Genomic DNA, 27655 nt, shown 5'->3' with positions numbered 1-27655 from the left:
TTTCTGCGCCTAAAACTGAAACCCAGTGCTCCAGAGAGTGCTTATAAAATGTACATGCATCACCGGTAGCACAGGGGGTCAACATATGTGCGAACGATTATGTCCGAACCATGGCTTTACCCGACAGTTTTACTCTGCATATATGGATTTTTCAGCAGCCACAGACCACTGGAAGCTTTCCTAATGCCGTTTTTGATGGGACCTGATAAAAACCTGACAGAGACAGAGGTAAATTAGTTTCAAGGGTAACATGACGAAAGCGAACAGTAAAGTGATGTATGATATCTTAATACATGCAGACGGCTCTACGACAACGTATTTAGATACCTAAACCACTGTGTGTAACAAAAAGAGGCATTTGGGTGGAAATCGGGAACACGTGCGTTTACTTGACAGGGCTTCATATAAGTTGTATTACTTTAACTCTGAGCAATATTTTAAACAATCTACTTATGAAGGGAAAGATGTGACGAATTTATTGTAAACAATAATACTTGAGTGAAGGAATGCTGGCAGATTTCACATCTAGCTGGTGGGAACGTTGACTGGGGACATATTCTAAAACGCTGAACATGAAAAAAGCTTAATGTACTTAATAAACATCAACCAGAGAAACGCAACTTTCTGTCAGACTTTACTTGTAACGTTAATTAACCTCAACTACTTTAAAAAGAGCGAGCCCAATTCCATAGATAAAGTGAAAAACATCACAACAAACGTTTTCTCTAAGTCTATTGTAAGGAAAAAGCGTAACGTGGCTTAATGTATCTTAAAAAGTGGGAATTATAATTTTTTTATCAAATTTTAAACAGCTTTTCTTAACATTTGGCTTCCCTCAGTTGTTGTAAAGTTACGTTAAGCTCTTTCTTAAATGGACTTCAATGGGGAGAAAACAGTATAGTTGGTGTTAATTACAAGTAAAATTTGATAGATTTTTGGTGTGCCCCACTTGTTCAAGTACGTTGAGCCATGTTAAGCTTTTTTCTTTTATAGTGGACTTACAGTAAAACGCATAACGTGAAAATGTTCACTTACTAAAATTAGAGCTCGTTCTTTTCACATCAAAAAGTGTTTTGCTAGAAATTTATTTTCCCCGCTTGTTGTTGAGGTACATTAAGCCACGCTAAGCTTTTTCCATATAATATACTTAGAATTGACTTATAATTGACAGAAATGTTAGTTTCTCTGATTAATGTTTAGGTAAGCGACGTTAAGCTATTTTCACGTTAAGCGTTTTAGAATGTCCTGTTGACTGTTCCCAGGATCTAGATGTGAAATCTGCGGGTTAATTGGCCTAATACTAAGTTTAATCCCTTCCCAAAATCCTAAAGCTGAATCACAAGATTTCCTGTATTTTGAAAAAATAAAAAAAATAACTAAGCTTGCTAAAAAATATGTTATGCTTGAATCTTAGCTTGCTGTCAAGGCTTTTGGTCTGTCAACATTAAATAATTGTAACTTATATGTGCAATCATTTGATGAGCGGATGGGAATGTTTTTATGTTTAAATTTAAAAAACTAAAAAAAATGTCTGTGAAATACAAATCTTCTGGTACCATAATGATAAAACTTTAAAAAAAAAAAAAACTTGTTTGCCAAATCTAAGCCAAGTGGAGCCTCTTAAAACTGAAAGTAATATCACAAAAAGGGTCTCCACTGACCCTCATGACTTTTGCTTACTTTGTCTAGATGTACTACACTACATTTAAATTTAAACTTTTCTTTGTGAATAATAATAATATATTCATTTGTTAAACCCAAAGCGCTTACAAGAAAGTAAAAACAACAAAGCACAGTAAAACAATAAAAAAAAAATACAGTAAAAACACAGTAAGAATAAAAGATACCACAAATTAAAAACAGTCCTAAAAAGATGGGTTTTAAGTAGCTTTTTAAAACCGTCCAATGAACCAGCGTTCCTAATGTTAGTGGGATGAGAATTCGGAAAGAGAACGCCCTACCTCCCATGGTGCTGATTTTGCAGCGAGGCTGAGGTTGAAACAGAGTAGGACCAGAGGCAGAGCGTAGACAGCGAGAGGTAGAGGAAATGGATATCAGGTCACAGATGTAACCTGGAGCAGAACCATGAACCGCTTTATATGTTAAAATCAATGTCTTGCAATCGATACGAGACTTGACGGGCAGCCAGTGAAGCTGTTGGAGTATAGGAATGATGTGAGAACAAGACTATGTATGTGTCAACACATGTGCAGCAGAATTTTGGATGTATTGTAAAATCTTGAGAGAATTAGCTGGTAACCCTCCTAATAGAGAATTGGAAAAATCCAAGCGAGACGTGATAAAAGCATGGACGAGTCCTTTAGTATCAGGCCTCGAGAGAAAAGGACATAAGAGGGCTATATTTTAAAGATGATAAAAAGCCTGAATGTTAAAAAAAGTAGGGAAGAACGATGAAAACCCCAATTTAAACCTCTTTTTTTTACTTTCTAATTTTGTGTCTTCAAAGTATAATTATTAGTTCCAAAATGAATTCTCATACACTGTGGACTTTACCCCAGAAATGGACGTTAATGTGACTGCATGTCTCAGATAGGCATGGGACAATAAAATCAAATCAGTTGATTGAAATTAAAGGGGAAAAAAGTTTTGTAACAGTTTTGAAACAGACATTTAAAGAAATATATTTAGAGCAGTCATCACAATACCGTGAAACCGTGATATTTTTATCCAAGGTAATCATTGCAGAATCTTATACTGGCCCATGACTAGTCTCATGAGTGGAACACTTTGCAACATGAATTTTAAAAAAGTAATAAATGCAGAAATGTAATTTTTTTTATGGTGAAATGTTCATTGATATCACAAAAGATTTGAACATTTTGGCACTTGGTGTGTGTATTACAACTGACCCTGCACAAGTTTGTGCCCGGCTCCCCCCTTTGTTAAATACACCGTGAATAAAAATTGGGCATACCCAGGCATGGATCAAAATAAAATCCTGTATTTTGTATTTTGAAAATACTACAAAACAATTTTACGAGGGAGCATGATATTTCTTTGCAAACCTTCCATCAGAAGGCATATTCAATCAATCCCTTCACCATTGAACTGACTTAGTGAGGTAAACAGTGTTTGACAGCAACAGCTTTTCTCTGAGCATTCTCATTCACCTCTACTCCTGTACATGAGGAGGTAATCATAAACTTTTGTTTCTTTAATTTTAGTATGAATGTTGTTCAGATTTCATACAGAAAGTCCTGTCTTCAAGATGATCTCTGTAATCACTGTAAAAACCATGTAATGCAGATAATGAGTTGAAATAAATTACTATATATCTTTTCATTATGTTTTCATCCATTAAGTGGCCAGTAAAATTGGCAATTGGGGAGAATATGCAAATTCTACACAGAAATGCCAACTTGCCCAGCCAGGACCCAATCTAGCGACCTTTTTGCCCTTCAACCTTCTTGCTGTGAGGCTACAGTGTTAACTACTGAGCCACCGTGCCACCCTTGTTTAATTTATTATATTTCTTTTTTCACATAATGTTTGTTTTTATAAATCTAGTTTTTAGTAATCTAGTAAATCAACTGAAATCTTCAATACTCAATGTAAAAACATGATTTCTGAAAACTACTTAAATCTCCAGTTTTAGTAGTTTCCATAAATCATTTGTTTTGCAATTGTACTCTTCAATGCAAAACGTAAAACACGATATCTCCAAAAAATGGAGTTATCTGTTTTTGCAATAAACTTCATTTACATCATGCTGCTGTTGTCATGTCACAGGAGTCCAGACTGTATAGACTGGTGTATTTTTTGACCAGACTATAGAGTATGGAGTATTAAAAAATACGTGTCTCATATACTGTATTGTGCCACTTTGACATCTTCTTCAATAACTATAAAAAGCATCTGCAGATCAGTTACTGGCATCTGAAACAGCCAATGATATATTGTACGAATCGCCACTGTAAGACTTATTTTTGTTGGTTGTTTTATTTTCTTGGCATCACATCAGCAATCCATCCAAAACTACTATTATTTGCGGCGATTAATCATTCTGCCAAGATGTTTTCAGTTCTTCTTTAACTGAAAGAATCTCAGTTTACCCCCTTAGTGAACACCAGTACACAGTCTTTAGGTGTTTTATATTTCTAAACTTCCTCTGCATTTCCACCTGCAGTCCTGAGGCTGACACTGAGGATGTTCTGAAGCTCCTCATCTTGTTCTTCAGAACTTTTAAAAATATTTTAAAAGCATCAATCTAATTTTTTAAAATAACTTTTATGATGTCATCATGTAGACTTCTTACAAAGTATTTTACAGTATTTAAAAAAAAAACAAGACACTAAAGTATTTTGATATAAAATATTTACCAATTTTCATAAACTCTATCAAACACAAATGACAAAATACTATTTTGTATTTAAAATGCGGATCTGAAATAGTTGCATCAGAAATACTGCCTATCCTTGGACACAACACATTTGTTTACTGCCACATGAATAATCAGTGTTTTTTCTGCCAGTTTACTAAAAATGAGGAATTTTTTCAATTTGATGTTAACACCCAAATATATCACATGTCAGGAATTGATTGGATTTGATTCATTAATTGAAGCTCAATCTAAATGTTTCTGAAGCAGGGATTAGCAATATCTTATTGCTTGTAATAATATACCAGTTTAAATTCTCCCCACATTAAAATTCTACTTATTGTATTAATAATGATAAAACCTGTAATTAGTCTGTGCAATGAGCTATTATCACAGTAGTACATGTGCAATCATTTTGCATGTTTGAGCCTTATTAGAGATTTACTGACATATGTTCTCTGTAAACTTACTTCATAACACCAGTCGGGTGTTTAAAATAACTCATTTTTATGACCAGACATTGTTTAATCTCTTGAAAGGAAGGCAAAATCATACTGTTTTATATTGTTCAATACAGTGATAAAGGCTAGGTCAATTAACATTGCATTATAAATGTACTTTATGCATTTAAATAACATAGATGGCTTAAAAACACAAATAATCCATATGTTTGATCCACTTATTCGTTTCTATCACCTTTATCCTCCTTGCTGTCCTGAGCTGTCATATTTTCTTCAGTACAGTTATGATAATGGGTAGGGCTGCTCTACTATGGGAAAAATCATAATCATGAGTATTTTGGTCATAATTGTAATGATGATTATTTAAAATGATTATTAGTGTACTGTAAAAAAAACATTCTTGATGCATTAAATATTTAAATTCAGTCAAATGAAATTTTTTAGTCATCTCAACTTACATTTATTCAAACTGACTTAAAATATTAAGTTAAAATTTTTATAACTTAACAAATGTAGTTGAAACCTGATCTGATTAAAACAATAATCTAAATCTTGACCTAAATTTTTAAAATAAATTAAAGTAACAAAAATATTTGTTGTCTTGACTTTTTGCCATTGGATTTTTTACAGTGTGGGCCATATGTATAATATGTAGTTTTTTCCAGCCTTAAATAAGGTTGATAGTACACCTGTACATTTCAAAGATCATTAAATTTCACAATCCCTAATACTGAAGCAGAATAGGAGAAACTAACAAAAAGTTCTCACATTTATGGAAAGTAAATAAATAGAATAAAAATAAACTAATGCAACAAACTACGCTTTTTTCATCTTCATTGTAAGAATTAATCTTGGTTCATTTCTCATTGAAGCTACAAAGGTCCTTCAGTCAAGAGCATTGAGTGATTTTGTCTTTTTGTTTTTATTTGATTTAATAATGATAGCAACAGTTTAGAGCTTGAATAGTGTATTGTCGCTTTAAGACCTGTTTATGTTTTTTACTTACACTTGCAGTTTCATTCTTAACTCTTTTTTTTTTTTTTTTTTTTTTTTGCTCAGTTATTTTATCATAGCAAATGGGGGTCAACTAGAGTAATTACTTCCCATGTTTTAGCACGTTTTTGCATGTATTTGAATAATTTTTTTGCCACCCCTTCAGCTGGGTGGTGCCCTAGGGAATCGCCTAGTTTGCCTGTGCCTAGAAATTATACTGAGTGGAACTAATACAACTGCTGGAAAGGGGGCAGGGTATGATTCAATAGTCATTTTATCTTGATTACTGTTTTTTCATGATCGTCGGAAGCCAAGATCAAAACTGATTTTCAATTAATCGCACAGCCCTAACAATGGCCATTTTTTTTGTCTCTCAGTGGATGCATATAAATTATCATCAATAATATCTTTTTTGCAATAATTACAAAAAAGATCATGAAATAGTGTCCAAGATACAACAAAATTAGTCAAACTCAATTCCTGGAGGGCCACAGCTCTGCATAGTTTATCTCCAACCACCTCCAACTCACGCCTGCTTTATAGTGTCTAGTATTCTTGAACACCTTGATTATTTGGATCAGCTGTGTTTGATTAGGGTTAGAGCAAAACTGTGCAGAGCTGCGGCTCTCCACAAATTGAGTTTGAGACCTATGATCTAGATGCACTTGAAGGCATTGTCAGTGATGTATGCTGGGATCACTGGGTGTTTCAAGTCTTTCAACATCAGACACCACAGTTTGCATCCCAGTAGCAATCACCCAAGGATCTGCTCTCTTTATTCATAGCCATCTTGAGGCTTTGCAAACGTAATGGCCCTCTTCTTAGCTGCTATTGCAAGGCCTAGTTGGTCGAAGATTTTACAGAGTGAATGCCCTGCTGACCCTAAACCTATATTGGCTCACAGTGGGTCCTCCAGCCCAATTCCCGGCACTTCTGGACTAGCTCCCGGTACTTTGAGCATTTCCTTCCGTTTGTCTTTTCCATCCACTCTTCCCAAAGCACTGTGAGTTTGAGCATAATCAACTGTCTCGTTGCCTCAGAAATAATAATTATGTATGGTCAGTGTTGTTGTTGTAACAATGGACTTGGCAGGGTATTGTACACAGCCTGGATGAGGAATCAGATGTGCTGGAATGTTTTTTCAGGTGTTCTTACATTGTAGGTTACCCTCCCACTTTGTCCATACCCCTAGCTGTCTCAGCCCCACTGTCCTGCTCACTCGCTCTTCCGCCACGCCAGCTCGACCTTCTTCCTGGACAAGCTGGTGTCTCTTATTTCCTCTGGCCTTGCCCACTAGGGTCTTTGGAAAAAAATCTAAAAAGGCCTAAATCTATAGATTTGAATTTATATCACCAATAATTATTCTGGAGAACTAATTTAAAATTATTTTAAGTACGTACAAATATTAAGATTTAAAGAGATCATTTTTATATGAAAATGTTCTTACTATATTCTCTCCCGCAAGTGGTTCCAAACCTTTAAGCTTCTTTTTATTTCTGTTTCTATAGATCTTCTTCAAAGATATTAAAAGAAAGCCGAAAACCTGTATATTGACTTCCATAGCAGGAAAAACAGAAACTAAGGAAGTCAAATGTTACAGGTTTTTAGCTTTCTTCAAAATCTCTTTTGTAGTACACAGAATTAAGAAACTCAAACAGGTTTGGAACAAGTGAAGGGTGAGTAAACGATGACAGAAATTTCATTTTTCCTATGTTCTTAAGTAGGGCTGCTACTCAAGAACATAGCTAAGAACATAGGAAATATATAATACTTAAGAATATATGAAAATATATAATATTATATGTTAAGAACATATAATATTTAAGCATTAATATCGCAATGGGATCATTCGCAATAGTCATATCGTGGGATCTGCAATGTTTGGTTAAGTTTCAGTTTAGTCATCCCTTAGGACATTTGAGTGTTCTAGTTGACCAGGAATCACATTGAGTCATTGTGAAGTTTAACCTTAAAGGTTGTGTTGTGCTTTGAAATATATCTTTTTATTCAATGTTTGATGTAATCTCAACTGAAACACGAAGAGAGGGTGGAACATAGTGTATCTCCTCCCTTTTTAAATAAAACAGCCAATAGTGTTTTGTTTTATTACAGCTCTGTCATTGAGAGTGGTTGAGCTCAAGTGCATCAAATGAAAAGCAAATTAGAAGCTTGTCTTGAAGGGGGCAGGGCATGTCAGATACTAGAGGGCATTTGATTGGTTATCGTGTGATGAGAAACTGTAGTGTGAGGTGACGTGAATAAAACAGAAGTGACAAACTACAAGCTTTACATTCAATTCAGGTCATCTTTATTTCTATAGTGCTTTTACAATGTAGATTTTGTCAAAGCAGCTTAACATAGAAGATTATAGTAAATTGAAACAGTGAGTCCAGTTGTCAGAGTTTAAGTTCAGTTTAGTTCAGTTCAGTGTGATTTAATTTAATTAATTAATTAAAAGTCCAAACACTTGAAAGCAAATCCATCGGTTCAAGAGGGAAACCAAGGCTCAGTTGGGTACTACCATTTCTCATCTGGCAAAACTTCTTGTTTATATCAGTGTTATATCTCCTAAATGCATTTTTTCACTGTTTTGGAGCACACTAGCTTATAGATATCCTAAACATGAATAATGCTGATAATAACATCTAAAAAAAAAATATTTTAATTTCATGGGACCTTTAAAAGATTTAAAGTTTGCTTGTTTGCTTTGTTTTTAGGGACTATGACTTGTAAGTTTTGAAGTGCTTTTAATAATTTGTTTTTTTTAAACAATGAAGACTGTTATTCTTTACATTTTATTGTGCAACTTGTTTTCGATTTCGTAGGACATTTAATCTGTAGTTAAACTATTAATCCCAATCAATTAAAATTAGGGGTTCTTTTCAAATTGAGCTATTTAAGTCATCTGGTAAAGTAATAATATTCATATCACAGGTAATTAAACATTACAATGTCATTTTTTCCCCAATATCGTAATGTATATCACAGAAAGATATTTCCAGTATCATTGCAGCCATATTCTTAAGCCTCATTCACACTACGAGCAATTTGCAGCGGCAAAGCGACTTCCGGTGGCCTCCATCTATGCGAGTGACAGCAGCTGTTGGCGACCAGGTGGGCGTTTCGAGCGATGCAACAAAATTGAGAATCCTTCAACTTTATGCAAATGCAGAGCGACTAATCATAGGAGCACCAGTTGAGCTTACTTAAATTTCTCTTGGCTCGCTCAGAGGACATTTGTATTTGAGCTGCATATACCTACACAGACCTGCGTTTGCAGCAGGTTGCCACCCTGAGCCATAAAGTTGCTGCTAGTGTGAATGAGGAATTAGGCTAATTGTGTTTTAATCAAAATCATTTGACCCTTCTAACTAATTGAATTTTATTACAGGTTGTGAGCGAGATCTACCCATTATGGACATATTCCTACCTTGCCCTGCTCTTCCCTGTTTTCCTGGCCACAGATTACCTTCGCTACAAACCTGTGATTATTCTCCAGGCGGCCAGCTATGTAGTGACGTATGCTTTGCTCGTGAAGGCCCAGGGTCTGCAGGCCATGCAGATAGTGGAGGTCTTCTTTGGTCTGGCAACTGCCACTGAAATTGCTTACTATTCCTACATATACAGTGTCGTGGAGCCGTCTCATTATCAGATGGTGACTGGATTTTGTCGCAGCGTGACTCTTTTAGGCTCAGCCATGGGCTCTCTTCTTGGACAGATTCTGTTCTCTGTAGCAGATATTGCACTGTTTTACCTGTGTGTCATCACACTCGTGTCTTTCTGCATCGCCTTTGTTGCCCCTTGGTTCTTACCGATGCCCAGTAAGAGCCTTTTCTTTCACCAAAGTGAGAGCAGCTCTCAGGATGAAGCAGTTCTGGAAACCGTGAACACGAGTCCACTGATTGAGAAGCCAGAGGATCCTGAATCCAACAAGCAGCCTAATGCAAATGAGAAAACGGTAGGTAGACTTTGTGGTATAATTTAAAATATAAAAAGTAGATGAATCATACATAATTATTTTTTACATAAAGTAATTTTATTTATTAAATTATTTAAAACTTGATCTGAGGTGCGTTTCCCAAACAACGACACAACTTGTGCCTGAATTATCATAGTACGATGCATCGTTTGGGAAAATAACAATGTAAAAATAACAATGTTGTTTCCAAAAACCCATAGTTTTAAGTATACCTTGTTAGTTATAACGTAAAACACCCATAATTATGCTCTAAACAGGGTGGTAACAACTTCGTTCGAAAAGATTCCATATTTTAATTTGTATTATAAATTAGATGGTTTTACACACACACACACACACACACACACACACACACACATTAAAAAAAATATTAGTTTTGGTTAAAACATGCTCTCGTTTTCCATATTAATTTAATTATATGTAAATGGCACATATAGGGCCTTTGTTTCCTTTACAAATAGCATTGAGGACATTACATATTCTATGCTAAAACATAAAATCACTTACAAAAGCTAACGTATTCTAATATCATATTTAAATCATAAAAATAATTTAATAATGAGGCTATTTTTTAAGAAGTTCAATTTAATATTTAACGTGCAAACCCGTGCAGAACTATTCAAACCAACAGGCCCATGTCATATCCACTACAGATACTTAATAAATAACCTCCTATAAATGAAAAGCATTATCGTATGCCATGTTTTTGTTTTCACAAGCTTTGGAGACGTAACAAATTCTGCTTTTAAATAATGGGTTACCTATAGAACACAGCCAGGAACTATGCTTCTAACTACAGCTCCAGAGGTGTAGATGCAAGTGTACAACGAACTATGTTTGTAACGATGGAGCTTGCGACCTTAGTTGGCTAAAGATGATTTTTGGAAAAAATCCACAAGAGCAAATAAAAATTTCATTTTTTGAAATTAACCAGTTCAAAAGTTCCATTAACTCTATTCTCAATAGTGTGTTTTTACCTGCTGTATTTTTGTTGATGTTCAATAATAGTGGTTCTTGAGTCGCATTTTTTGCGACAAACAGTTAAACTTTTTTTTTTTTTGTGACAAACAATTTAAAAAAAATTTAACAGTTAAAAATAAGCTCACTTTAAAAATGTTTTTAAAATTCTTCAAGTTGACAAATGTTTAGTTTTTCAGCATTTATGTGTATTTGAACCCTTTTTTTAAAATAATTGTTCAATTTGTTTTGTTAGGGATCACTTGTCTTTAAATGAATTTTGTCATCATGTACTCACTCTCTTGTCATTCCAACCCCGTTAGATTTCATTCATTTTTAAGAATTCAATCAAGATATTTCTATGAAAATCGAGTCTTTTTTTTTTCCACTAAAATGTAGGTAAACAGAGCCGAAAAGATCCACAAAGGGAATCTAAACCAGTGTTTCCCTAACCCTGTTTCTGAAGGCACACCAACTGTACACATTTTCCATCTCCTTCCAATCAAACACAAACAGAAGTATGCATATGCCTACACAAACAAGCTCAAACATGCATGCGTGATAAATGATTATTTATATTTTTACAAGACTTCTATTATAATTTAAATCGACATAAAAACATAAATTACAAGAACCCATGCATGTTCTTGGGACTAGATTTAAGTCTTAAATTGCCCCATTTATATGGATAGAGTTGTCCGTATTGTGCTATTTTTAAGGTTCTTCTTTTGTTTTGTTGGTCTCCTGCAGCATGTTTACATGCATCCAAGGTAAAAAAACACTTACAGGTTCTTTTAGATGGTTCACTTCTGGTGCAACTGGTGCAAATAATCATTTCAGAGGTTGTTGTGGTTCATTGCGTAATAACACAACGAGAACATACATTCACTGGCCACTATATTAGGTACACCAGTTTAACTGCTTGTTAACGCAAATTTCTAAACAGCCAATTACATGGCAGCAACTCAATACATTTAGGCATGTAGACATGGTCAAGACGATCTGCTGCAGTTCAAACAGGGCATCAGAATGGGGAAGAAGGGTGATTTAAGTGACTTTGAACGTGGCATGGTTGTTGGTGCAGATGGGCTTGTCTGAGTATTTTAAAAACTGCTGATCTACTGAGATTTTCATGCACAACCATTTCTAGGGTTTACAGAGAATGGCCTGAAAAAGAGAAAATATCCAGTGAGCGGGCGTAAATGCCTTGTTGATGCTAGAGGTCAGAGGAGAATGGCCAGACTGGTTCGAGCTCATAGAAAGGCAACAGTAGCTGAAATAACCACTTGTTACAACTGATCTATGCAGAAGAGCATCTCTTAACGCACAACATGTGGAACCTTGAGGCGGATGGGCTACAGCAGCAGAAGATCACACCGGGTGCCATTCCTAGTCAGGCGTCAGCTAAGAACAGAAAACTGAGGCTAAAATTTGCACATGTTTATTAAAATTGGACAATAGAAGATTGGCAAAACTTTACCTGTTCTTATGAGTCTTGATTTCTGCTGCGATATTCGGATGGTAATGTCAGAGTTTGGCATCAACAACATAAAAGCATGGATGCATCCTGCCTTGTATCAATAGTTCAGGATGGTGGTGGAGGTGTAATAGTGTGGGGGATATTTTATTGGCACCCTTTGGGCCCATTAGTACCAGTTGAGGATCGTGTCAACTCCACAGCCTACTGGGGAATGTTGCTGACCATGTACTCCTCTTCTGATGGCTACTTCCAGCAGAATAATGCGCTATGTGTCAAAGTTTAAATCATCTCATACTGGTTTCTTGACCAGTGAGTTCACTGTACTCAAATGGCCTTCACAGTCACCAGTTCTCAATCCAATAGAGCACCTTTGGGATGTGGTGGAATGGGAGATTCGCATCATGGATTTGCAGCCGACAAATCTTTTGCAACTGTGTGATGCTATCAGGTCAATATGGATCAAAATATTTACAGTACCTCGTTGAATCTGTCACAAAGAATTAAGGCAGTTCTGAAGACAAAAAAAGGGTCCAGTGTACTAGTAAGGTGTACCTAATAAAGTAGTCGGTGAGTCTATTTTAAACAGCTAATTATGTTATGTCATGCAAAAATTAGTAAGTATTGTCATATTTAGTTCATTGAGACAATGTTCATTATTACTTTATCAATTTAATTTAATGTTGTTGTCACTCTTTATTCTGTGACGCTGCATTTGCATTTTCTACATTGAAATTTTGCACTTGGGATGGACATTACACTCCACTAAATAAAAGACAAATCAGTCTTCTAAACTGCATGATGCAGCATTTCATGTTGTAATTGCATTATATTGGAATATCGAGTAAATCATTTCAGCAATCAGAATCAAAATCAATTGTAAATACTTTGAAACTGAACAGCAACTTCTTTACTGTGATGCATAATGCATACAAACAATCTGGAAATTATAATTTAGTTTGTTTTAAAGTTTTACCAAAGTCTTTAGATTGGAATGATGTTTTAGGTGACAATCCTTTCAATAATGGCCCACTCAGTTGACAATTATAAATCAAACACATGCATGTTTATCAAGTTACTGTACAACAAGTTTTGTCTCAATTGTTTGACTTTTAGACTCTGAAAAGTAATACCAGCAGCAGTGGATTACTGGACGTATTAAAAATGCTGTGGACCGACTTCCTGCAGTGCTACTCCTCCTCCACCCTACTGGCTTGGTCTGTGTGGTGGGCTTTGTCCACTTGTGGTTACCTCCAAGTGATTAACTATGCTCAAGCACTTTGGGAGGATATCTTAACTTCCAAAAATTACGACATCTACAATGGATACGTGGAGACCATTTCTACATTGCTTGGTATGGCCATCTGTTTTTCTGTTTAGAATTCACTTAATTGTATTCCCGTTATTAAATGGCTCCTGCTTTTTCTGTTAAGCATTTTTTTTTTCTGTGGTTTGTCAATTTCACATTCATGTATAACAAAAGAGACACACTATATCATGTGATTACCAATCAAGGCAAGTTCAAAGATCAAATCTAATTTTTTTTATTTTACAATTACTCTTAGTGTATTATATGGTCGTCAACATTTGAAGTGGTTCAAAACCTTTCTTCAACGTTGTCCTTAAGCTATTGAACAACACCCATTTATGCCTAAATAAACTTTTCTACTTCATATGTTGACTACTTTAGATGTTTGTGACCATGTCAAAGGGAAGTAAATAATTCTGAAGCAAATCATTGATTGCGTAATGCTCTCCTACTCACTGCTTTGCTTCACTCTCAATGAGTTTAGGTATGTGATTAGCTATGACAAGGATTTTGTTTTCTAGTGCCTTGTGTTTCCATAAGCTTAGACTGGTATGGCAAGACTGCCAACATAGTTGATGTAGATATAATGCTGTTTAGATTTAATCCTGCTCATGAAGCCTTAAAAGCCAAAACATTTAGACTTTAGGACTTTTAGAAGAGGTAGGTTTCAAAGACATGGAAAACAAAGTTCAAAGTAGGATACACGCTTTTTTTTTTCCTTCTCAATATTAGTAATGCACCTTTAGAGAATCTTTGGCCAATATCGATAACTGATAATGCTTAAGATTTGGAGGCCGATAACCGATAAACTATAGCAGGTAAATGAACATTTCAAAATGTTATATAACAATAACAATAAACAACTGATTTTATTTAAAAAACTTCATAAAAGTTTGTACTGATCTTATGAACTGTAATAATTTCAAAACTGCAAGGTGATTATATAGACCTATATTTAGGATTTTACATAAATTAGCATGCCAAAAATAAATTACTTCCTTTTCTTTCGCATAGCAAATTAACATGCAACTTAACTGTTGCATAAAATAATTGGTTAAATTACAAAATGGGACATGATTAACAAACAAGTTAAATAAAAAGGTTTTAAGTAAAATGAAAATAAAAGAACTAAAACTAGCTCAAATGTTCTTGAATGAAGCGTGTCACAGTAATGTACACATGTACAAATATGTAATGTCCAAAAGCGCGTTTTGAGAGGGGTTTTGACAGTTCAGAGCCACTGTTCGTTCTTGCTGTCAATTGCGGGAACAATGAAAGGTTTATGACAAACTGCTGAGTTTCAAACTTTAACTGCAGGTGCGGTGATGCGCATAGATGAGAAGGAAGTCCGATTTTGATACAACACCTGAGCATCTAGCACACATACCTTTATGACAAATACAGTGCATGATATAAAGACAGAATGTGGAGGAGGCTTGAGAATGGTGGATTCAGTGACTGGTGCACCTCTCCCCTGCTGCTGTGAAGGCTCTGATCTGCTTGTTAAGTGATGACATATTTGTGACGTATGTAATACTGTTTCCGGGTCCAAGCCGCCATTCACTTAAGTGGAGAAATCATTCGTTTATGATCACTTTTTATTCCTATCAAACATTAAAGTTAATTTTACATAAAGTCATAGTGTACACAACAATCTCTGGGCTTGCTGCATAACAAATACCATAATTTTACCAATTTATAAAACAATAAATCACTTTCTGGCCATCGGATATTAGGCATGGACATATATATTGCGATCGTGACTTTCGAAAGCCTTAAATCGCTTTGTAAACCTTTATTATTACCATTTCATGAATCTCCCCATTCAGTTGAATAGAGCGCTTGGACCCGGAAGCCGCTCTGCGTGACATCACACTTAACAAGCGGATAGCTCACTACTCACTAGTGTGTGGGCGTGGTAACAGCCATCACATGCGCTTATAAATATGCCGGATAAACTGAATGCAATCTTACATGCATGGCTGCTATTAATTTTACACATTAAATATTTTCCTGAGGCGATTAAAACCAAACATGCACAAAGAAAGGGCGGAGTTTGAAGTAATAAACAATATGAGGAAAGCTCAAGTACACTGGACAAGTCTGAACAACTTTGACCCACATATGCGCGAGGCAGGCAATTCTGTACAGTGACGTGACCTATCGGCTTAAAGATATCTGCCTTATTTTGATATCGGCTCGATAACGATAACACTAAAAGTAGCATTTATCTGCAGATAATGATATGGCACCTCTATATACATCCATCAGACACTTTAAAAAAAAAAAAAAGAGTCTGTGAAGCCTGTGAGATTTCTGACCCCGTTAAAGGACTCATGATATGATATGTTTTTGTTTGTTTGTGTTTTTGTTCCATGTTCCCTTAGATGCAATAAAAATATTACTAAAGGCCAAAAACAGTAAAACATTACAATATTTATAACCTTTTGTTATTGGTTGCTGCAAACTGCTGCTGCTAGATGGCATCGCCTTGCCCCATAGGATCCAGAACGAGCAGTTTTTGAAACTGTTAAATAATAAGCTTTTTTATAATGAAGATGACTTCCTAAGCTATGAAATTTCTAGGAAGTTTTAATGGAACAAAGACCTCTTATTTGCCAAAACATCAAGGCAAATTTGATTTCTCATGTCATGTCCCCTTTAAAATGGTCTACCCAAAAACAATAATATGGTAAAAAAAAAAAAAATCCATGTTTTATGAAAAACAATTTGCACACATATGGTCTAAAATATATATATATATATATATATATATATATATATATATATATATATATATATATATATATATATATATATATTTATAACTAAATATCTTCCACATAAATATCTGTTGTGCATTCATTCGAGAACCACAAAAGCTGCAAGCGATTACATTCCCATGTACCCCCCCCCCTACCCCCCCAAACAAAAAAAAAGGATATTTACTGTTTAAAATTCACGAAATCAAATCTTGTAAATCAGGGATGCCAACTTTTTCACCCTAGTCTTCTTTTATTGCTCAGGTAATGAAATTTGAGGTTTGCTTGGCAGTAAATCTCAGGCTTCTTGCAAAAGTGTTGTAATTGAGCATGGGCACTTTAATAGGATTTGCCATGATATAAAAAGTTTATTTTATTTGTTCCACCAGGTGCTTTTGCGGCATTTGTTGTCGGCTATGTAAAGGTGTCCTGGGCCGTGTGGGGAGAACTTGCGCTCTGCATTTTCACTGTTGTAATTGCAGTGTGTGTGTACCTCATGTACGCTGTCAGAAATATCTGGGTTTGCTACACCTCCTATATAATCTTCAGGGCTGTCTACATGCTTCTCATCACCATTGCAACGTGAGTAAATCTGTCAATCTCTACACATTTCCTTTAGTCTTTGTATCGGACCATGTTCAAATGATAAATATATACTTTTTTTTAAATGTTTTCCTTAATAAGTGTCATTTTTTTAATACAATCTGCTCAACCCCAATGATGAAATGAGGTCATCTGACATATTTCAAGATCGTAAAATAAGTCAAAATATGAAATAGGAAGGAATACATCACATGATGTTTCAATGATGTCTCTCTAATATGCAGTTAAAACCAACGAGTGCATTTAGCGAGTGGTTCTTTCACTGTTTATTTTGTGCATGTGTAACGGTCTTATGCCACCCAACTTGCTCCGAGCTTGTATCGAACCGGTGACCTTCCGAATGGGAGTCAGTTGCTCTACCAAGGAGGCTAGAGCTAGAGGACCTTTAGGTTGTTAGGTTTACCTGCACAGCGCTTCACTAGCTGGCCTCCGTTACACATGAATAGTTAATGCCACATGGAATGTAATGGGTTTTACATTCATAGTTTATTTTAAAATAAATATAGCAAAATGTTCGTTAAGAGGTACATTTTCGCTGAAGGAAACAACTGTGATGATGAGGTGAGGAAACAGAAGCTAGATGGGGAAACCCGATTGCTCCCCCACGACATTGGAGTACAAGTGATTGAGTGTTTCTATAGCAAGCAAAGAACTGCAAATATGCAGATAACATAACAATTTATCGATAAACACACACCGCCAGTGTTTTACTGATGTAAATCTGTTAACAGTGTGTTTGGATTCTTAAAAGATTTTATATTTATTTTATTTAAGCTGCTGTTGTTATTTTGTTAATTTGTCATGCCAACTGACAACTTCGTTAAAAAAATGGCAGCAATGTTTAAGAGGTTTTAAATATACAGTAGTATAGTATAGCATACTTTGTCATTATGATTGGTCTTTCTTTGGCTCTGTTAAAACACCACATCAAGCCTGCAAAATTGCAAATCGCACTTTTTATTTGAAAAATCACAATTTGATTTTTTTTTCTTCAAATCGTGCAGCCCTAGACTGTTGAATTTTTTAATTTAAAGACAGAATCAATCTGTGAAATGTTTGTTTATTTACAACCGATGTTGCCAAAGTTCTCTTTTTTGGAATTTTAATGTTAGTTTGAAAAAATGTGGTGGAAAAATTGCAGTACTTAACAGAATATTGCAATATATTTAAAATCACACTAATATTGTATTGTGATAAGTATCGCAATAATATTGTAACATGGAGACCATTTTCACCCCTATCAAAAAATGTAGATGACCAAAGACTTGATGGTGTCTGCTGTGATTATTTCAATGCACTATTGATATGGTAGCAAGAGGTTTTGACAGTTTGAAAGCACATTACCCTGAGCAATGTGGAAAAACACAACACAATCTAAATGTCAAGGTTTTCTTCTTGACCTTTTGGTATTATAATAAATGATCTTTGCACTTTAATTCGAAAATAACATTTGCTGCTGTTGTTGATAGGGTAACAAGAGTTTTTGACAGTTCAAAAGCACAATACTCTTAGCAATGTGGACAGTATAACACAATCTACAGTAAATATTAAGGTTTTTATTAGAATTATTCCTGTTCTTTGCACTTTCAATGCCAAAAAATGTTTGCTGTTGTTGTTCTAACCTTAATGTAAGCTATCACCAATGTTTTACTGATGTAAAATTGCTTACAGTGTGTTTGTTTTCTTTAAAGTTTACGGTTTTATATATATTATTTCATTTAAGCTACTGTAGTTATTTTCTTAATTTGACAATTTCTTAACTGACAACTTCATAAAAAAAAATGTTTAAGAGGTTTTAAATATGCAGTAGTATAGTGTAGCGTACTTTGCCATTATGATTGGTCTTTCTTTGGCTCTGTTAAAACGCCACATCAAACCTGCAATATTGCAAATCTCAATTTTTATCAGAAAAATCCCAATAAAATTTTTCCTTCAAATCGTACAGCCCTAGTTCGTAGATTTGCATAGTAGAAAAAATACTAAGAAAGTTCTTGTTTACCACCATCAGATGTTTGGGTATCATATCATCCAAGAAATGTATTAATATTTTGTTCACCAAAAAAAAAAAACTCTTTTGGAACAAGATTAAATGATGACATGATTGTTTAATTCCCATTAAAATCTAAATAAATTGACTTGTTCTGCAATGAGAAGCTTGTGTTCTTTTTATATTCCAGGTATCAGATTGCTGCAAACCTAAGCATGAAACGATACGCTTTGGTTTTCGGGGTAAACACATTCATCGCACTCTCGCTGCAGATGCTTCTCACAGTGATTGTAGTAGACTCTGCTGGTCTACACCTGGAGATTTCCATACAGGTAAAGTACAGCATGAACTCGGCATGTTTTCAATTCTTGTGCATCACTAATGTCTGCTAATATTCTGTGTTTGCGCTCTTCTGCAGTTTTTGATCTACGCCAGTTACTTTGCAGCAGTAGCTGTGATATTCTTTATCGCTGGGCTGTATAAACTGTTCAGAAGCAGGACGTCTGGAGGACAGAATGAATTGTCTTCAGCAGAGGCTTGAAACAACTCGCATCAGCATCTGTTAAGCACAAGGTTCTAAAGATATACTCTGTTTAACTGAATGAGTAGGTCAAAATAATAGGAAAGTCAGCTTTGCCAAATTCGTTTGATCGATCCAACTTTAAAAATTTTATAAGCACTGATGATAATGATTGTGACTGAATATTGTAAGTGGCTGCTGTGGTTCACTGATTATGTGGGACAAAATGCATTTATGTAAATGATACCATTATGATGCCTTACTGAATGGCTGTTACTTGAAACTAAGAAACTATAGCTAAAAAAAAAAATCTGTTTTGATTCATGGGGGTCATGAAGTGCCATTTCACGAGTTTTGTTTCACAAGGTTAGTTTGCTATATATATATATTATATATAAATATATATAAAAATGCTGTAAAAACGGTTTAATATTTTGCCACCTTTAAATTGGTTCTGTCTGCATTCCAAGCAGTTTTGAAATGCTGAGCTCTGAAGCATTTGTGTTGTGCATAGCAAAAATTATATAAGGAACAAGTCTATTTCATGCATGAAAACATCAGGGACACTAAATCCTCTTAAATCTATAAATTTTGATTTTTTTGGAGCAGGTCGAATGTTAATGGAACATTCTAATCCAAAATCCAATGCAACGATTAAATTGAATGCTGATCTAGTTCATATTTTAGGTTGGAAATAAATCTTGTTCAGGTATAATGACAGAGCTAAATATTTTGTCCAATGCAGAAGTTAATTATAGGTGGGAATATGGTGGATAATTAAACTTTCCCTTTTTTTTTTTTTTAGAGCATGGGTGCCCAAACTTAGTCCTGTAGGCCCGGTCTTCTGCATAATTTAGCTCCAACTTCTTTAAACACACCTTACTGGAAGTTTCTAGAATAGCTGGAAATAGCTTGATTAGCTGGTTCATGTGTGTTTAACTGGGGTTGGAACTAAAATATGCTGGACAACGGCCCTCCAAGACCAAAGTTGGGCACCCCTGCTTTAGACAGAAAGCTGGAAGTGCTACTGCAATTTCTCTGTAGAGATGAATACGGGTGAAATGACAATATTTACTGTTGTAATTAAGATCCAGCATTAGTAGAATGTAAGTTATGGTGCAATCTGCTAGAAAACTGACAATTATTCAGCATGCTTTGCTTTACATATAAAATATTTCAGTTATTTTATCTGCGCTACAACAGTTTGTAAAATAGATAGCTTCCCTTCTATGGTAAAATAAAGGGAATCAGTTTTACTAAAGCATGGGAGGATTAGGAGTTCTGCATTTAAATATCTACATCAATATGCTGAGTCTTTTAGTTGATTTGTATAATGGCATTCTCTCAATTTTGTTAACAGCACTATCCATCACATTTTAAATGTTGGCTTTTATATCACATCTTGCTCCCTGAGATTTTCCTGATTGGTCTTTTGTATTCAAAGCGCTGATTGGCTCACAAATAGAAAAGAGACACGCACAGAAAAAGAATTTGACTTTGGTAGGACTTCAGATTACACTTTTCAAATTTATACATAAAAAGTCTCAATATACACTAGTTAAAAAAGGAAACTTTGCATCATATTAATAAGTGATCATAGAATAAGTCAAATAACTCATTTTTAGGAGAACCTTGTCATTCAAAGGTGGCGATTTATTAATAAATCGTAATTTTTCATTCTCATTTTCATACTTGATGTCAAGCAGTGTTAGCTTGTGCAGTACTAAAAGTAAACGGCCATTGCTGTGATTGGACAGACTTTACAGCAATGTCGATAAAAATTTTGAAATTTTTTTATCGACTTCACAGTCGATAAAAATTTAACTTGTTATCTCCCAATTTCAACTCCAAGCATTTCTTAAGGATCGTACACAATTTCTCTACAACTAAAATAAAACATAAGTGATTTAAAAATGATATGCGTTTATTAGAAACATTTAGATTTGTCCATCTCATGACCCCTTAAAACATAATACAGAAAAATATCTGTTAAGTTATACATTCATTAAAGCTATTTATTTCCCTAGTCTATTGTATGAAGGTGGACGATATAATGAACTTGTATATCGTTAACAAGAATTAGGCCAATACAAGTTGGCCACTATAATGGCTAGTTTGAATTTCGCTACTTTTTGTTTTCTTTCCTTTGTCGTTTTTTGTTGTTGTTAAATGTATTCCAACTGTTCAGAAGAGGGTGACCATTTGCACAATGACTAACTGATTTTTGTTATTGTTGTTGAATATAATATATTTTTGTTAGCAAAACTTGATGGGGCTTTTGTCAGCTAGCGGTTTAGTCATTTATACTGTGAGTGATTTGACCTCTGATAATCACAGCCTTGCAGTCGCTGCTGTTCTAAATCTGCAAGTATGATCAGTGTTATTTAAAAATTGAGAAGGATTCAATGACTCAGTCAAACAGATAATCACATGTTCACTTGCATTCAATTACCAGATGTTACAAAAAGCATAATGGTAAGCATGGATATCAGTATCAGGCAAAATGTCCACATTATTGATACTAGATAATCAATTAATAGACAGATACACAAATTTTGATATGAATTATTCTGAGCCTGATTACATAATACGCAAACACATACAGTGGGCAACTGTTATTATATTTGCGAATTTGAAACCTTTGTTTGCTTTATTTGTTTGTTTGCTTTATTTATAGAGCACATTTAAAAACAACAGATGTTGATCAAAGTGCTTTACAAAAAGACCAGCAAACAAAATCTATATCTATATTTAAAAATAAGCAAAATATATAAAACAGATTCAAAATAATTAATTGCAATCAAAAGGCAAGAGACAGAAGGTGATTTTTTTAGATGAGACTTAAAAGCACCAAGTGAAGAACATGACCTGATATGTAAAGGCAGACCATTCCACAGTCGAGGGGCTGCAGCAAAAAAAAGCCCTGTCACCTCTTGATTTCGACCGTGTTTTGGGGACAACTAGCTGAAACTTGTTTTCCCACCTGATTGGCCTCAATGAAGTGTGCCAGTGAAAAAGCTCAGAGATGTAAATAGGTGCCAGACCATTCAAACTATTAAAAACAAGTAGCAATAACTTATATTGAATCCCAAATTGGACTGGGAGCCAGTGAAGAGATGATAAAACTGGTCAGATACTAGAAATTTTTTTTTGTCCCAGTTAAAAGCCTAGCAGCTGCATTTTGAACCAGCTTCAGGCGTGCAATTGATGCCTGCGAAACTCCTGAATACAAAGAGTTACAGTAGTACAATCTGGACATAATAAAAACACAAACTTCAAAACCTTAAACATCTACATTTTTCTAATAACACTAACATTAAAAATACGCAAATATGGGCCGATACAGGGATGGTCATGCATCACTAGTAAAAAGTTGCTTATTTATTACTTGATAATCTTAATTGGAACCAAAAGTATAATTTGACAACAGTTTATTATGTTGTTCCAGACAGAATCTGTGGATGGTTTTTTTTACGCAGAGAAAAAATCTGCTGATTTTTGCTGAATGAGTTTGGTAGTATTGTAACTAAACGTAAAACTAGAAATAAAAAAACTAATGACTTCATTTGTTTAGTAAACAAACCAAATCTTTCATATAATATACACTCACCAACATTATTAGGTACACCTTACTGGTACCGGGTTTGCCTATAGATCTGCCTAAATCTTTCGTGGCATAGATTCAACAAGGTACTGGTAATATTCCTCAGATTTTCGCTGTCTGTAGTTGCTGCAGATTTGTCAGCTGCACATACATGATGCAAATCTACCATTCCACCACATCCTTAAGGTGCTCTATTGGATTGAGATCTGGTGACTGTGGAGGCCATTTGAGTACAATGATTTATTCCTTATGACATGGCATTTTATCCTGCTGGAAGTAGCCATCAGATGATGGGTACACTGTGGTCATAAAGAAATGGATACGGTCAGCAACAATATCAGGTAGCCTGTGGAGTTGACACGGAACAGTTTGGGCCTATTAGTACCAATTGAGCACCAAGTAAATATACCCCACACCATTAAACCACACCAACCAGCCTGAACCATTGATACAAGGCAGGATGGATCCGTGCTTTCATGTGGTTGACATCAAATTCTGACGCTACTATCTGAATTTCGCAGCAGAAATTGAGACTCATCACACCAGGCAACGTTTTTCCAATCTTCTGTTGTTCAATTTTGGTGAGCCTGTGCGAATTGTGGCCTCAATTTTCTTTTCTTAGCTGACGGGAGTGCCACCCGGTGTGGTCTTCTGCTGCTGTAGCTCATCTGCCTCAATGTTGGACGTGTTGTGCGTTCAGAGATGCTCTTCTGCATACCTCAGTTGTATCGAGTAGTTATTTGAGTTACTGTTACCTTTCTATCAACTCGAACCAGTCTGGCCATTCTCCTCTAATCTCTGGCATCAGCAAGGCATTTGCACCCACAGATCTGCCGCTCACTGGATATTTTCTCTTTTTTGCACCATTCTGTTTGTAAACCCCAGCAGATCAGCAGTTTCTGAAATACTCAGACCAGCCTGTCTGGCACCAACAACCACATTCAAAGTCACTTAAATGACCTTTCTTCCCCATTCTGATGCTCTGTTTGAACTGCAGCCGATTATCTTGATCATGTCTACATGCCTAAATGCGTTAAGTTACTGCCATGTGATTGGCTGATTAGAAATTTGCGTTAACAAGCAGTTAGACAGGTGTACCTAATAAAGTGGTCGGTGAGTATATCTACTAAAAGACAGAAAATATTACTTTACAAACTGTATTGTAAATAAATCATATAAATATTTGCATATTAGTTTAAACAATAACTGAAATTAATATAAGAACTTAAATTTACTTTTATTTATACTCACTCAGTGGGGAAAAAAAATCAGCATTTTTTTGTTTCGGCATAGCCTATAAGTCAATTCCTTTCATAAGTGTCTCAAATGTTTTCTGGCATTTTTGCATGTTAGGATGTGTTCAGAGCCTCTCTCCCACTGTAAAAAAAAAAGTTGACTCAACTTAAAATTGTAAGGCAACTTGTGCAGAGCTTTTTTGAGTTGACTCAACTTTTAACTCATGTACTGCACTTGACTCAATTTAAGTTGCATTAACTAAACCTCTGCAGCCGAACAAAAGGCAAAAAAGGCCCTTAACTGTTCAGTTGTACTGAAATAGCATTATATTTTAAAAACATGGCATCAATTCAAACTTCATTATAATTTATTGTATTTATATTTGAAAAAAAAAGCAATAGTTTTTGCGTTTTGCCACTGCATACATCATATTCAGAAACAGAGATAAAGAAAATTTAGTTACATGCAAAAAGAACAAATAACATTAACAAAAAGCATTCCACCTTCGCTGTAGTAGTCAACATTTGAGGGTGGCATGGAGGCTCGGTGGTTACAAGCACTGTCACCTCACAGCGAGAAGGTCACTGGTTCGAGTCACATGGCATTTCTGTGTAGAGTTTGCATGTTTCCCTGTGTTCGCGTGGGTTTCCTCCAGGTGCTCCGGTTTCCCCCACAGTCCAAAGATATACGCTATAGGTGAATTGAATAAACTATATTGGCGGTAGTGTATGTATGTGTGTGAATGTGAGTGTATGGGTGATTCCCAGTGCTGGGTTGCAGCTGGAAGGCCATCCGCTGTGTAAAACATATGCTTGATAAGTTGGCAGTGATGTTCCCTGATAAACAAAGGCACTAAGCCGAAGGAACATGAATCGTCAACATTTGTACACTCTAGAACAACATTTTAATCCATTTTAAATGTTGACTTTTATTTCCTGCCCGTTTTGTTTAGTTCGCATACTTTCTAAATGAGGTTGTAGGCTTGATACTTCTATTCCAAAGTAATGTTCACTGTTAGGATGCCATTTGTATTTTGTTGTCAATAAATCATCAGCTTATTTTTCACGAACGTATCCTTTTTAAGCTTCTATACCCCTCACCGCTTGCTCCCTCAGATTATTATGGTTCAGCGTTACATTTAGTTATCTGTGGAAGGCCAGAGAGCTCTCAGATTTCACCTCAAATATCTTAAGTTGTGATTAGAAGATGAACAAAGATCTTTCAGGTTTGAAAAAACATAGGAGTGAGCAATTTAAAGGGACAGTTCACCCAAAAATGCACATTTACACACTGGTTACTTGCCCTCATATGATTCCAAACCTTTGTCTATTGAACACAAAAGAAGATATTTTGAACAATGCTGAAAACCTGTAACCGCTTCTTCTTTAGTGGGAAAATACTATGGAAGTCAATGGTTACAGGTTTTCAGCATTCTTCCAAATATCTTCTTTTGTGTGTAACAGAAAAAAAGGTTTTAATCTCTGTGAGCAAATTATGACAGAATTTTTATTTTTGGATGAACTATCCCTTTTAAAACAGTTTGGTCATCCTCAAGGCCTTCATTACACAAGATTTAATAAATGATTCATTAAAAAGCTCTTCTTCCCTCACAGATAAAGGCGAGCTTGTCTGTGTACTTATCGAACACTGCTCTTTTAGTCCCGGAAGCATCAGGTTACGCACAACACAATCAAATGAATTATTTAGATTTGCTCAATACTTGTTACTGAAGAATCAAGAATGACACTAAATATACAATAAAAGCACTTGTATTATTATTAAGTATAAAGTCAGACCAGCTGAAAGGTTCTACTGTATTTATTACTTGTATCTTTAATTATTTTCTGTGTTTAAAATTTAAAGACAAGTGTTACATTTTTATTTTACAGAACTCGAGTTTCCTTTAATAATACAATCATCCTACGGTTTTATTTAAAGGGATAGCTCACCCAAAACGAATGTTAATTCACTGTGGTTTTAAACTTTGATTTGTCTTTCTTTGGTTCAACACAAAAGTCCTATAGTAGGAATAAAAATGCTATGGAAGTCAACTAGCATTCAGAATATCCTCTTTTGTGTTCAACAGAAGAAAGAAGCTCAAATGGGTTTTGAACAAGCGAAGGGTGAGTGAATAATGATTGAGGTTTCATTTTTTTGGTGAACTATCCCCAGATTTTCAATGTGTATTTGTACAGCAATAACATGATTGTTTTTTGGACTGTTGAAATGATTCATGAATGTGCCAACATTATAAAAATGTGCTTCGATTTCTGTATTTCAGTTTTGTTGGGACCAAAAGATAATGGCGTGAGCATTCTGTATGTAAGAACAATATCGATGTTTATTTATATGCTGTTGAATGATCTCTAATATTGGAGAAGGTGCATATCAGATGTAGTACTGCTCTCTTTTCTAACAAATATGGTTTTGTAGCTTTATTTTTCTGTTGAAATTAAATTAAGGAAACTTTATTACCACTGAAATTGTTTGTTTTTGTATATTTTTATTTAGGAAAAGGTTTGGGTGCTTTTAATGAGTGTCTTTTTTGTTTTAACATTGGGATAGTAGGACTAGAATTAATCATCACAAAGGCATGGATTCATCCTGTCTGTTATCAGTGATTCAGGATGATGGTGGTCTAATGGTCTAAAAATGCTGTGAAGGAGGTTTTTTTTGCCATTCTCTGGGCTTTGTAACACTTAAAAATAACTAATTTTGCTGCTTGTTTTAACTACTCTAGTTGAAACAACACAATTCTTAATGACTTTTAAGGGACAACTTAGTTGTTTTTTTTTAAGTGGATTGAACAAAACTATTAAGTTTTAGTGAAATTTTGAGAGGAGCGTGTGATAAGATTGATCACGGCTGGTCTCTCATTTGTAATCATTAGTAAGCCAATCAGATTATTCCAATCTCACTATAAACAGCCCGTACACTGTAAAATAAATCCTGGTTGCAATTGCCCTTAAAAGCAACAAGTTGACTTCACACAGATAAAGTAACTCCACTGTAACTTGGAACTTTTAAGTTGACTTAATTTTTAGAATTATGCAAATTTAACTCCATTTTTAAAGTCAACTAATCCCTTTTATCAGACTATTTAAGCAGACAAAGCACATCTGTTTTGTAATAATTACTGTAGTTATTACAATATTACATATTTGGTGCTTCATTAGGTTTATAAAATCTACAATTATAGCCTGTGTTGAACTTAAAATACACACTGGAGTCTGGAAGAGCAGATCTATTTTACTGTATGTCATTTTGCTAGATGCAGAAAAGCTGGAAATAAAACTAATATAATAAAGGTATTTGGGGAAAAAAGGGATTAGTTTACTTTTATTTAAAAGCACAATTTGCATAATTATTAAAATTAAGTCAACAGTTCCAAGTTTCAATGGGTTTACTTACAATATTTTTGTAAAGTC

At 34.9% G+C, this 27655-nt stretch overlaps 1 protein-coding gene and 1 long non-coding RNA gene across 3 annotated transcripts; one reads left to right on the top strand and one right to left on the bottom strand.

Moving 5' to 3' along the window:
* Window positions 1-39: 39 nt before the first annotated feature.
* On the top strand, window positions 40-22096 carry slc19a2 (solute carrier family 19 member 2). Of its 2 annotated transcripts, XR_015493407.1 has the most exons (7): window positions 40-228; window positions 9185-9751; window positions 13323-13560; window positions 16667-16859; window positions 19058-19199; window positions 19286-19757; window positions 21013-22096. XR_015493407.1 is itself a non-coding variant. In XM_087256938.1 (6 exons), the coding sequence occupies exons 1-6, from the start codon at window positions 100-102 to the stop codon at window positions 19406-19408; spliced, it is 1392 nt and encodes a 463-aa protein (XP_087113064.1). In that variant the 5' UTR covers window positions 40-99; the 3' UTR covers window positions 19409-22096. The 2 variants fall into 2 exon arrangements, 1 of the variants encoding a protein (XP_087113064.1); XM_087256938.1 differs by having other exon boundaries at window positions 19286-22096.
* On the bottom strand, window positions 21042-26708 carry LOC141386216 (uncharacterized). The gene is made up of 3 exons (XR_015493408.1): window positions 24462-26708; window positions 22618-24410; window positions 21042-22561 (listed from the first exon to the last, which is right to left on the bottom strand). It is a non-coding gene; the product is annotated as an uncharacterized LOC141386216 (long non-coding RNA).
* Window positions 26709-27655: the final 947 nt, after the last annotated feature.

This window comes from Danio rerio, chromosome 6 (assembly GCF_052040795.2).
Source record: "Danio rerio strain M-AB ecotype USA chromosome 6, GRCz13ab, whole genome shotgun sequence".
Lineage (NCBI taxonomy): Eukaryota > Metazoa > Chordata > Actinopteri > Cypriniformes > Danionidae > Danio > Danio rerio.
The sequence above is the reverse complement of the archived record's forward strand: the minus strand, read 5'-3'. Positions and strand labels throughout refer to the sequence as shown.